Below are 12,932 nucleotides of genomic sequence, written 5' to 3' on the forward strand. Positions count from 1 at the left end.
ATGGACGCGCGCGGGGGCGGCGGGCGGCCAGGGGAGAGCCCGGGCGCGACCCCCGCGCCGGGGCCGCCGCCGCCGCCGCCGCCGCCGCCCGCGCCCCCGCAGCAGCAGCCGCCGCCGCCCGCGCCCCCTCCGGGCCCCGGGCCGGCGCCCCCTCAGCAGGCGCCCCGGACCGAGGCGGCGCCCCCGGAGGCGGCGGACGAGGGCAGCCAGCGGGCCCGACTCCGCAGCCGAGACAGCTCGTGCGGCCGCCCGGGCACCCCGGGCGCGGCGAGCACGGCCAAGGGCAGCCCGAACGGCGAGTGCGGGCGCGGAGAGCCGCAGTGCAGCCCCGCGGGGCCCGAGGGCCCGGCGCGGGGGCCCAAGGTGTCGTTCTCGTGTCGCGGGGCGGCCGCGGGGCCCGCGCCGGAGCCGGGCGCTGGGTCGGGGCCGGTGGACGAGGCGGGCAGCGAGGAGGCGGGCCCGGCGGGGGAGTCGCGCGGCAGCCAGGCCAGCTTCATGCAGCGCCAGTTCGGCGCGCTCCTGCAGCCGGGTGTCAACAAGTTCTCGCTGCGGATGTTCGGCAGCCAGAAGGCCGTGGAGCGGGAGCAGGAGCGCGTCAAGTCGGCGGGGGCCTGGATCATCCACCCGTATAGCGACTTCAGGTACAGCCGTCCGGAGGGCCGGCCGGCCAGCGCGGAGGGGCACGGCGAGCGGACGCGCACAAGGGTCGGCCTGGGAGCGCTGTGAAGAGGGCGGGGCGGTGTGCCCCGCGGGTGACCTCGGGGCCCCTCGGTGACCTCGGGCGCGTCCGGGACCCGCCCCGGAATGACCTGGGCGCGCGAGGCGCCGCCCTTGGAGGAACACTGGGAGGCGCGCGCCCCCTCCCACGCAGCCTAACATTCCCCGCCCTTCGGGTGGGCGCATGTCACGGGCCGCAGGACCAGGGTCTGAGCGCGGAGGGGCGGAGAGGACGAATAGAGGGGAACGTGGGCGCCGGGGAGGCAGCGGAGCGGAAGGAAGGGCGCCCGGGAAGGACGCGCCCCGTAGAGGCTGGCGGAGAAAGGGTTAAGCGGACACGCCGGGTCCCAGGGTCTCCACCTGCGTCCCACGCCGCAGGGAGGCGCGTCCCGGGTCCCTGGGCCTCGGTATTGCGCAAGGAGGGGACACTGTTAGTGCTGGTGTCCCCCGGCTGTGTCTGCTCTGAGCCGCATCAGCTCCAGCGGCTGGGTGGTGTGCCCAGGTGCCAGTGGTGGTGATGTTGATGTGAATTCAGGCGGCTGATCTGTGGAAAGGCTCAGAGCAAGGCCCGGAGCAGGCTCAGCTGCGTGTGTTTGTGGTGTGCCCAGGTGTCAGTGGTTGTGTAGATGCTGATGTGAATTAAGCCAGTTGGTGCGTGGAAAAACCTCAGAGCAAGGCTGGAGCAGGGTCACGCCGCCGCGTATGTTTGCAGTTCCGTTCCCGGGTGAGCCCTGTGTGGCCTGGGAGTGTGAACGATGCATATCATTGCAGGCCGTGTGTGTGATCACGAACATGTGACTGCGGCGGGCGGGGGGCCGAGTGCTCTGGGGGGTGTGTCTGCATGGCGGATCACTGGTGTGTGTTGGGGAGAGAGGGGGTGTGTGCATCAGCGGGCAGTGGGTGTGAGGTGATGTGTCCGTGACTGGGGTGTGTGAGTTGGGGTGCAGAGGGTCTCCCCAGGCCGCCGGGCCACCATCTCAGGGAGTGCAAGGTTTCAGCACCACGGACAGCAGTCCAGCGGCCTCCGAATCCTATGACGCCGCGGGTCTCCCCTCCCTCAGGCCTGAGGTCGGATTCCTGGACCCCCAGAGCTGGGAAAGGGGAGCTGTGGGACTCTGCCTTTCCCTGGCCCCTCCATATCCCCTGTGCCTGACAACTGGGGAAACGGAGGCCCAGGGGCACACAACTCAGGAACGGAGGCTGGAAGAATGTCCAGGATTCCAGCTCCTAACCCCTCAGACCGTCCTGGGAGGGGAATGCAGCCTTGACCGGTGGCTTTGGGAGAGGCCAGGGGGCCCAGATGGGGTGCCTCTGGATGGTCCCGACCGGCATGGGGGCTCAGCACCCCTCTGCAGATGGTTCCAGTCTGTGAAATGGGGATGAACTTGACTTCCAGGGCTCCCTGGCCCACCTGGCCCCTCTGTGAATGGGGGCTAAAGCCAGCTGGCTGGAAAGGGACGTGGGGGCCATGTGGGCAGGGAGAGGTGGCTGCAGAAAGTAGCCATTCCTCTGTCCCCTCCAGCACATCCGCCTGCAGCATCCCCAGGGCTGTGGGTGGCCCTGGGCTTCCTCTCAGCTGCAGAGGGGGTGGGGGCTGCTGGGAGAAGGAGCTGGGCGTCCCCAGCCTTGTGTGCGTCCAGCACAGTTGCCCGTGGGTCCCTGGGCAGATACACTGTAAACTGGGGTGAGCAACGGGATGGGGGTGAGGGAGGGGTGAGTGAGGCCTGTAGCTGGGACTAGGTGAGCCAGTCAAAGTAAAAACCTTAAGACCCTGCCAAACTGGGGTGCTGCGGGGCCTCTACAACCCCCCACATTTTGGGAACCCTTCTAGACCCCTCGGATTCAATATGGAGACAGACCCCCAAGCACATGATCGGAGAAGTGCTTACTGAGTCCCTCTTGGGCCACAGCACCTTAAGAATATAGATCCAATCCTCATGTCAGATGTGAGGTGGCTGCCGCAGCTACCCCAAATTTACATGTGAGGAGAGGGGGTCACGGAGAGGTAAAGTCACTTGCCCAAAGCCACACAGCTAGTCCCTGGCAGAGCAGGGATTCATTCCCGGGCAGGCTGGCCCCTGAGGCTCCACTTTTGGACTGTCAGGCAAGCTGGCCCCTGGCCGTGTCCTGTCCAGGCCAAGAAGAAATGGGAGGAGAAGGGCATCCTGGGGATTGTTCAAGATAAGGGGGTTGCCCTGGGGGAGCCGTGGGCCATCTCTATGTTCGTGTGAGTGTTAGTTGTAAGACCCGTTCGTGGAGCAGTAGGGAGGGGCCTTTCTGGGTCTGCTTGTCCACACTTGGCTCCGTTTGTCCTCATGACCTGACAGTGCAGACACCATCCCTGCTGGTGCCCGGGTAAGCCCTGGACATGATTTAAAGGGAAACGGGGCCGTGAGACCAAGGCTTCTTCCCCAGCCCCAGGTCCTGCCCAGGGCCGCGGCATCTCCACTTTCTTGAGCTACAACTTTGCTCAAAGTGGCACGGCACCCAGCTGGCACGGAGAACAGAACAATTCATGTTTGGTGAACTGGAACAGCCTTGGTCATGCCTAGCTCCTCGGGCCACATGGGCTCCCAGGCAGGGCAGGCATCTGCAGAGTCCTCGGGGAGCGGGGCTCTTGAGGAAGGTGACCGGACCGAGGCCGGAGGGGCAGGAGTGCGTTGTCCGGGCCAGGCTGCAGAGGGGCTGGGGCAGTCTGCGGCGAGGCCTGCACCCCCTATGCATGGCCTGGAGTCCTCTCTGGGCTTCCCTGCCTCAGTTTCCCCAAACGCGTGGTGCACCCCATTCCTTTCGATCCGGTCGATGTCTGCACCGCCCATGCGTTCAGAAGTGGCCTTTTTTCCTTGATACGCTTACCTGCCTCTCCCCCCAACTCCATGGCGTCCTGGGGCCTGGTACGTCGCGGGGTGGGGGGGCCCAGGATGGTTTTGGGAACCCGCCGAGGGGCACACATGGGTGCAGGCAAGGCCAGTCAGGTTGTGAGCCCCGTTTCCTGGCAGCTTTGGAACAGCCCCAACCCTTTCTGAGGCGTGTCTTCACTTCTTCATGGGGCCATGAGTAACACTACAGCTGGTGCCCGGATACAGATGTTCTAGGAGCTTCCATGGGGGCGGGGGAGGGGAGAAGCATGTTCGAGGGACAGCAGGAAGGATTCAGGTTCAGGAGGGTTGGTTTTCCTTCTTTGCACCCTGAGGTCCATTTCTGAGTCAGAACAAGCATAAAGACCACCCCAGAGCAAAGCAGGGAGAGTGGCCAAGGGGCCTGCATGGTCACAGCCTGGGCCACTGCCTCCCGGAGGTCCTGGGGCCCTGGCAGGATCTTCTGCCCTGCCCCCAAAATGTATGAAGAAGAAATACAGTTAACTCCTTCACCTGGCCACCCCGGATTCTAGAGGCCAGAGAGAGGGGTTCGCGGGAAGGAGGAGAGCTCAGAGGGGAGGGCGTGGGTGGTGGTGCCCCAGGGAAGTAGGGCCCGGCTGCAACTCCCCACCGCCCGTTCTGGACAGTCCACTTTTTCTGCCACTTCCTCCACCTCCTTAGTTGGTGGTCACTTGGTGGTCAAGGCAGCCGTGGCCGTGTGGGAGCGTGGGCAGGTCTGGGGGGTGGAGGCTTCATCTCCCTAGAGAGAGTGTGGGCAAGTGGCTTCCCACGGCCTTTCATCCCGTTCCCGAGTCTGTAAGTGCTTCTGAGGTCTGACCTGAGTCTCTCCTGCTGCAGCTGCTGAATTTCAGTTCAATGTTCCCGAATTGTGTACCGCCGGGAGGCCTGGGTTGTGGGGAAAAGATAAGTGGGTCCTTTTCCTGGCCCTCAGCGGAGCTTAGACAAAGCCAGGACAGGTGGATGCTGACCTGTATCTGTGTGACATCCTGTGGGGTCCCTGAGGGCCTGGGGTGGTAGAGGGGCTGGCCTGAAGATCCAAGAGGGCTGGAGGACTTCTCCTGCCCCAGATGGCCCTACGGATTAGTGGGAGATCAGGATGCATCAGCTCATGAGAATAAACCCTGAATTATCCCAAGTTGGGGCAGTGGTGAGGGGCGGGGGCCAGAGTTTCCCCGGTTCTGAATCCAGCATGAAGGCACTCAGAGTGGGGGTTGGTGGACATGCCCTTTTCCCAGGTGGGAGGATTGAGGCCCAGGGCCCACCCACTGGGAGGAAGGACGCTCCATGGTCCCTGTGAGGGGTCAGGGGCCTGAGGTGGCCGAGGCCCCTCTCCTCGCTCCATTGGTTTCCTGCCAGAATTTGGAGTTTCTGGCCCCTGAATTCCCTGCTTTAAAAGCGTCACATCCCCACACCCCCTGTTTCAACATCCATGACCTGGGGGTTCAGGGGGACACTGGGGGGCCTTCCTTAGCTACCCACTTGCTCAGGACAGACCCTGCCTCACTTCCCCCATCAGCAAGCCCAGCCCAAATGCAAAGAGCACAGGCTACCCCACTTCCTCCCTGGACGCCGTCCTCTGCCCTTTCCTTGCCTTCCGGCTGCCGGCAGGGGCATCTCAAGATTCATGTTCGTCCTTCTCACTTAAAACCCGCCATGGCCGTGGCCTCCACAGCCCTGCAGAGCCCGGCTCCCACCCCCTCTCATCCCTTCTCACCTCCCTTCACACCCCTGCTCCAGCCCCAGGCCTCCCGGCCGCCCCAAAAGGCAAACTCCATGCAGCCACGGGGCCTTTGCACTTGCCGGTTCATCCACCCGGGGTGCAGTGCCCGCACTCCGCCTAGCGGCCCTTCTCCATTATCCACCCACATGTCACTTCCTCTGAGAAGCCCTCCCAGCCCACCCTGGCTAAAGTGGCCCCTCTGAAGCATCCCACTCATTTATCTGTCTGTGTGGAAGGCCTGTCTCCCCACTGGGCTGGGGGCCCTGAGGGAGGGCCGGGTCTGTCTGGTCGCCACGTGTCCCCCAGGCCTGCACACAGTCAGCCCCACAGTCTGCCCTGTCTTGGGATCACTCAGGCATCTTCCCCCGCAGGAGTCTCAGTTTCCCAATCCCTGACACCTGCCTGGGATCCGTAACTCACATCCGAGGGCTCAGGCCCTAATAATCCATCCCTAGCTCATCCTTAATCCCTGACCCCCCCACTTCCCGGCCCCTAATCCCCTGGGATTTGCCCGATCAGATCCGTAATTCCTGGACTGCTTCCAGCCTGGTTCTTGGTTCTCTGACCCTGAAGGGAGGGAGCCGCTACCCTTGTTAACAGCGTCCCTGAGCAGCCACTTCAAGCTCCCAGGACACCCCTGCCCCTCGTCTGGCCCTGCCCTGCCTGGTCCTGGAAGAACAGGGCTGCTTGTCAGCTTCTGGAATTGGAGGGGCCCCAAGCGCTGGAGACAGGAGGGTGACCGCATGGTCCTGAGCTCTGGCCCGGAGGCCTGGCCGCGTGGGTTCCGTCATTTCACCGCTTCCCACCTGGGTTTCTCCATCTGCGCAGAGAGGAGGGTCGGGACAGCTGCTGGAGCGGGAGCTGGGCCCACGGGGGGTGCCCTGCTGACATCAGAGCCATGTGGGTGTGGCGCCCGGGAGAGGGTTCCGGGCTCTCCTGTCCACAGGGCACTGGGGGTTGTTGCCTCTGAGCCCCCGCTCCCCACCAGGAGCCCCGGCCTTGCTGGTCTCTCAGGGCCCAGTTCCTGTCCTGGCACAGGCAGGAAGCGGGGTCTGAGTGTTTCCCGATGGGGCCCGTTGTTTGTTAGGAAGGACTTTTCAATACGAGGTTTAATTACTGTCCCTGAAGGCCCTGGGTAGCTGAGGGCTGACTCAGGCCCCTGCAGGCCTCGACCCGGTCCCAGGGGTCTCTGGGGCAGCCTGATGCGGGAGGGGCTGCCGCGGTTGGGCAGAGGAAGCATTGTGGCTCAGAGAAGAGTGATTACCCCTGGGCTGCACAGCCCAAGGGGGCGGGCAGGGTGAGGAAAGGGGGTGCTGGGGAGAGGGACCTGGATCCTCTGCCCCAGGCCTCAGTTTCCCCTCCTCCTACCCAATTCCAGGAGGACCAAGGGCCACAGGCCTGGGGGCAGCAGGCTGGCTTTCAGGTCTTTGCACCCTTCCCTGGCTGGGCCACCTCTCTGGTCTGTCAGTGGGGAAGTGTGGTGCCTGCCCCCCCACCCCGCCCCCAGAACAAAAGGAGGGAACCTCTATGACAAGTCACCTGTGAAGGAGGAGGCCCTCCTCATCCTGGCCATTTACACTGTGGCTACCCCACCCTGGTAGTTTCTAGGCCCCCCCTATTTAGATTGTTTCTAACCCCGCTCCTTGGTTTCTAGGCTCCTGTCCCTGGCCTTCAGTTACTTCTTCCTGCTTGCTTTGTCCTTGGGCGTGAGCCCTTCAGCGCTGGAGGTGGGGATTAGGACCAACCACTGCCGTGGACACTCTGGGGGTGGAGATGGGGAATAGGCAGGTGCGGCCCCTCAGTCAGGTTGGGGCTAGGTCCCTGGGGGTCTTGAGGATGAGTAGATGCCCCAGATCAGAAGTCTGAGCCCAACACCTTGTCTGGATTCAGGCAAAGGAAGGTCTTGAATTTGGAGCCGTCATTGCCCTTAACACTCACCCCAGATCGTGTCAACCCTTTCAGCTCTCAAGGTCTCCATCCCCACACCGAGGTGGGTTTCCCGGGCTCTCCCCATCATGGTTGGAGTCCCCATGGCCACTGGAAGAAGGCTCCAGTACATGTGGGCAGACAGAGCCGGGGGTGGGGGAGAACCTCAAAGCCTGCCACTCCCTGGGCTCCTCCCAGCCAGACAGAAGAGGAGACTGAGGTTCCCAGGGACTGGAGGGACTTGCCCAAGGCCACACCTGCCAGTGGGCGGGAGCCCAGGTCTGGCTGCTCTCACCACGGTCTTAGACATGGGGTCCATTCCAACCTTGGCTCTTGCAGACCATGCTGCTGTGAACATCTTGTTACAAATCACTTTTCAATTTTTTTCTCTCCCTCTTGGATGATTTCCTTGGGCTCAGTTCCCCGAAGTGGAAGGCCTGGGTCACCCGGCAGGCACGGTGCTGTAGCTCTTCCCTCGGGGGGCTGCTCAGAACAGAGCCAATTCACAGTGAGTCCCCAAACAGGGAGCCCAGTGCGGCCACACCAGAGCGGAGTTTACGGCTTTCTGCTAATTTGGGAGAGTCCCTCCAGCCCCTGGGAACCTCAGTCTCTTCTTCTATCCATCCAGGAGGAGCCCAGGGAGCGGCAGGCTTTGAGGGTTCCCCCAGGCCTGTCCTGCCTACACATGCTAGAGCCTTCTCCAAGAGGACATGGGGACTCCAGCCGTGGTGGGGAGGGCGCCGGGCCTACGGAAGAGCCCTGGAAACCCACCGCGGGGTGGGCATTTCTCCCTGCACAGTGATGGGCAAAATCAGACGAATGACTCTTCAGAATTTGAGACCCTCCTTTGTCCAAATCTAGACAGGGAGTGTGGGCTTACACCCCGATCTGGGGCATCTACTCATCACTGAGACCCTGGGCCTCGGAGGTTTTCTCTTTATGTATATGTGTTAACAGAAATATAACAGTTAGCCTTTAACCATTTAAAAGTGTACAGTCAAGTGACATTAAATACATTCACAGTGTGCTGCAGCCATCCCCCTTATCACTCGCCAGAACTTTTCATCTTCCCAAACAGAAACTCCCCGGCCCCTACAGCCACAAACCCACTCTGTGTCTGTGGATCGGCCTGTCCTGGACGTTTCCCATCAATGGAGTCACACACCGTGGCTCCTTCTGTGTCTGGCTTCCCTCACTGAGCATCGTGGTCTCAGGGTCCACCGACATGGTAGCAGGTGTCGGGGCTTCTCTCCTTTCCGTGGCTGCGTGACGCCCTGTGTGTGGACGGACACATGTGTTTGTATGTCCATTCACTGGTGGACACTCAGGTTGCTCCCACACTCTGGCCATTGTGAATCGTGCTGCCGTGGACACTGGTGCACAGGTGTCTCTTTGAGTCCCCACTTTTGAGTCCTTGGGTGAAGGCCCAGGAGTGGAATTGCGGGGCCACATGGTAACTCTAACTTTCTCAGGAACTGACAGGTTTCCCTTGGAGTGGTTTTGATTCCTATTTTATCAACTGCCGCAGGGATGAGCATCTCTCCATGTGGCCTTTGCTGCATCTGTCTGTCCTCATGGGTAAATGCTGGACTCAGAACACTGTGCCCGGCCGTTAATATTCCTCAAATGGACGGGCCTTTTTCTGGGAGCACAGAATTCCCGGGTGGAGTTTTGGAATTGACCTCCAGAACTTGTATCGATCCTGGGCATATTTGGCCAGTCATCCCTTTTTCAGGCGTATTTATCACATGAAACATCCAAGCCGTGGCCAAGTCCCATCCCTCAGGCTCTTCTGCCACCTGGCCCTGCGTTCTGCCGGGCAGGCCTTGGCTTCTCCCTTTCTCCCAGACGGCCTAGCACCCTGGCCTCTGCCCGGTCCCCAGCCCCCCCGGGTGCTTCTTGAAATGGATGGACAGACAGTGCCCCCTGTTCAGCCTTCCGGTGCCCCACCGGGAAGTCCGGCCAGGGTGGGGGTCCTGCACCTGTATGTCAAACTGTGGATGTCTGGTGCCCACCCGGCACCTGCAGCCCCCGGCCGCCCAGCCACTCAACCCTCCTGGCTGCAGTTCCCACCCCCCACCCCCCCGCCCCTCCAGCTCCTCCGCTTGTCTGTCTCCCCCTCCTGGCTCGACCCTAGTGCTTTTTGGACGGCAGCCTTGTGCCAGGCACGTTGGGCCTTCTTGGTCCTGGGAAACATTTAGTCAATTTTTGAGCGGCCTCTTGGACTCTTCCAGGTCTCCGGTTTCTTCAAGGAGAGAAGGTCAGGCTGGGCCAGCGAGAGGGACCTGGGCTGGGGGAGCCCAGCCGGCAGTGGAGTGCTGTCTGGGGCTTGGGAGGGCTTCCTGGAGGCAGGGTCCACACTAGCTGGGGCCAAAGTCTCAGCTTTGCCGGAGGAGGCGAGCGTTGGGCTGGTCTTCAAAGGCGTATGCGCGCGTGGTGGGGCAGGCAGGCTCCGCGGAGGGCCCCGCGCAAAGGTGGAGGTGTGACCGCGTGACCGGCTGCACCTCGCCCCCAGGTTCTACTGGGACTTCACCATGCTGCTCTTCATGGTGGGAAACCTCATCATCATCCCCGTGGGCATCACCTTCTTCAAGGACGAGACCACGGCCCCGTGGATTGTGTTCAACGTGGTCTCGGACACATTCTTCCTCATGGACCTGGTGCTGAACTTCCGCACGGGCATCGTGATCGAGGACAACACGGAGATCATCCTGGACCCCGAGAAGATCAAGAAGAAGTACCTGCGCACGTGGTTCGTGGTAGACTTCGTGTCCTCCATCCCCGTGGACTACATCTTCCTCATCGTAGAGAAGGGCATCGACTCCGAGGTCTACAAGACGGCGCGCGCCCTGCGCATCGTGCGCTTCACCAAGATCCTCAGCCTGCTGCGCCTGCTCCGCCTGTCGCGCCTCATCCGCTACATCCACCAGTGGGAGGAGGTGAGCATGGCTGCACGTTGGCGCAGGGGCGGGGCCATGGGCGTGGGCAGGGTTGTGATGAGCGACACGGATGCAAGCGTGGGGTCTGTGGGGTCGTGATGGGCTGGAGCGGGTCTAGGATGTAGGGGCGCGGGGTTGTGATGGGCGAGGGTGTGGTGATGGGTGAGGATGCTGTGATGGGACCCGGCCATTGGCTGCAGGAGGGGGCAAGAAGGCACCAGGAACAAAAAGGCGGGGCCATGATGGGAGACTCTGGACGGGGCTACCGGGGTCCAGGGGCATGGTCACAGTGAGAGGACAGGTGGGGATACTGGCAAACGAGTGGGGTCATTGGGTGGGGCACTGGGCGGAGTTACAGGGACTGCAGTGAGGGGCCTAGGAACCTTAGGGGTGGAACCTGGGCCTCGGGGCGGGGGGGGCACGGGGAGTGGTCACAGGAGCTTGTACCCGGTGGAGGGTCGGGGGGGGTCACAGGGAGCGCAGCATGGACGCTTGACGCATCCGCACCCCTCTCCTTCCTTCTACCCTGTAAGAGGCAGACTCCACAGCCCCGGTGGCAACGGGGAAACTGAGGCTCCGAGAAGCAAAATCACGCCCCTCTCCCCCAAGTTCAGACCCGCCTCTGGACTGAGTGTGACCTGATTCCTGAAGCCCGCGGCCACCACGCGGGCTCAGAGTCCCCGCCACTGTCCAGGACAGCAACTAGGCTCCAAGGCGGGGAGTGGGTGGGGACAAGGCTGCGGAAAGAGGCCGTGGTCCTGGGAGAGGGCAGTGGGCAGCCGGCCAGGCAGAGAGATTTGGGCGCCTGGGGCCGCAGGCCGGGCAGGGAGCCATGTGCTCTAGTCTAGGGTGCTTCATTACGTTGAAAGGCAACGGGTCTCACGGGAGCGGGGGCCCCACTGTTCGCGTGGGGGGCGTGGTGAGGTGGGGCGGCTCCTAAGGGGAGTGGGCCCTGCGGAGGGCTTCGTCCTCCCACTGCCCGGGTCGCAAGAGGCCATGAGCGGAGGCCTCTCCCTCGCACACCGTCTGCGGGACTCTCACGGGCGCCACCCCACCCCCCAGATCTTCCACATGACCTATGACCTGGCCAGCGCGGTCATGCGCATCTGCAACCTCATCAGCATGATGCTGCTCCTGTGCCACTGGGACGGCTGCCTGCAGTTCCTAGTGCCGATGCTGCAGGACTTCCCGCGCAACTGCTGGGTCTCCATCAACGGCATGGTGGTGAGCCCCGAGCCCCCCGCCCCACATCCGCTCCTGGAGCGCATGGCGCCTGAAACACTCCTCTGGGGGTGAGCGCCCCTCTGGGCTGCTATCCGACTTCGAGCCTTGCCTTGCAGACCCCTGGACCATGGAGATCTTTGACTGTTTGAGGGCTATAGGACAGTTTCTGTCCCCCAGAGATCGCATCATCTGCTTACTGTGCTTTGCAATGCATTCCACTTTTTAATTTGCATACAGTTTTATATCATAGTCCTCAAATGGGAAGGTGGTATCATGGGCCGTGAGAAATAAAAATTGGAGACTCACAAGCATCTATTACTTCCTGGCTGAGATGCTGAGTGTTAAAAGCTTTCCTCCTGCACGTGGGGCACAGGGCAGGTGGGCGTTGACGGGCAGGAGCAGCGGAGGGAAAACCTGCGGGTGCCCAGCCTGGCACCTGGCACAGCTGCCTGGCTGAGGCAGTTCATTGTCTGGCCGGACACCCAGGCATGTGGTCCTGTTTCCTGAACCGGGCCCGCTGCCCCCTCCCCTAACCAGGTCAGCTGAGGACTGGGAGGGGGCTCCTGGTCCTGCCTGATGCCTCCCCTCTCTCCGCCCCTCTGATCAGATGTCAGTGTTCCCAGCTCACTGTCTCTGGGGTCCCTGGAACTTCCCATTCTCTTGGCCTCACAGACACTCGTCAGAGGCTGAAAAGTGGTGGGGGCTCCTGAGCCCCCAAGGCTAGACTCTGGCCCCCTCTGAGCCTCCCAGGACTGAAGTGGGGAGGCGGCTTCAGACCCGCACCTGCTGCTGAGTTGCTGTGACGTGTGTGCACGCCATGTCAGCTGCCTGAGTCTCAGTTTCCCTTGGTTACCTCTGGAAGACACGGAGCTCACTACCTGGATGCCTGGGGGAGGACGGGCTGGCGGGGCCCTGGGGGGGGGGTGTGTGTCAAGGGGCTCCCTGGGGGCCGTGAGCGCCCACCCACCCGCTCGCCCGCCCGTGGCCTTGCAGAACCACTCGTGGAGTGAGCTCTACTCCTTCGCGCTCTTCAAGGCCATGAGCCACATGCTGTGCATCGGGTACGGGCGGCAGGCGCCGGAGAGCATGACGGACATCTGGCTGACGATGCTAAGCATGATTGTGGGCGCCACCTGCTACGCCATGTTCATTGGCCACGCCACCGCCCTCATCCAGTCGCTGGACTCCTCGCGCCGCCAGTACCAGGAGAAGGTGAGACGGGGAGGCACCCCCGTGGGTCTGAGGGTCCACCCCACATCCCCCCAGCTCTGTGGAGGAAGGAAGTCTGGAGCCTGGAGCGGGGCAGGGCAGGAGGAGTTGAGGGAGACACAGGCCAAGGAAGAGGACAGGAGCCGGAGGGGTCCGAACAGGACAGGGCCAGTCCGAGGGGCATCAGGGGGCTCCGGGGTTGGGGGGAAAGGTCTCTGGGCCATCTCGGGAGGGGCTGGGGTGCTGGGGTCGCTCAAGGACACGGGAAGCCTCTGGGAGAGCAAGGATGTCTTGGCACTTGGCCTTGGTGGGGGAACC

The 12,932-nt window shown here is 62.6% G+C and overlaps 1 protein-coding gene across 1 annotated transcript in view; it reads left to right on the plus strand.

Moving 5' to 3' along the window:
• The window catches only part of HCN2 (hyperpolarization activated cyclic nucleotide gated potassium and sodium channel 2), a gene marked incomplete at its 5' end in the record, with an annotated part of 21,188 nt that continues 8,256 nt past the window's right edge, over positions 1-12,932 (plus strand). Inside the window, 4 exons of the mRNA XM_082622094.1 lie at positions 1-641; positions 9,758-10,181; positions 11,244-11,405; positions 12,399-12,617. Coding sequence (XP_082478220.1) covers positions 1-641; positions 9,758-10,181; positions 11,244-11,405; positions 12,399-12,617 — 1,446 coding nt within the window. The remainder of the gene's footprint in view (positions 642-9,757; positions 10,182-11,243; positions 11,406-12,398; positions 12,618-12,932) is intronic.

The sequence above is a fragment of the Mesoplodon mirus genome (genome assembly GCF_964341445.2).
Source record: "Mesoplodon mirus genome assembly, chromosome: 5".
Classification (NCBI taxonomy): Eukaryota; Metazoa; Chordata; class Mammalia; order Artiodactyla; family Ziphiidae; genus Mesoplodon; species Mesoplodon mirus.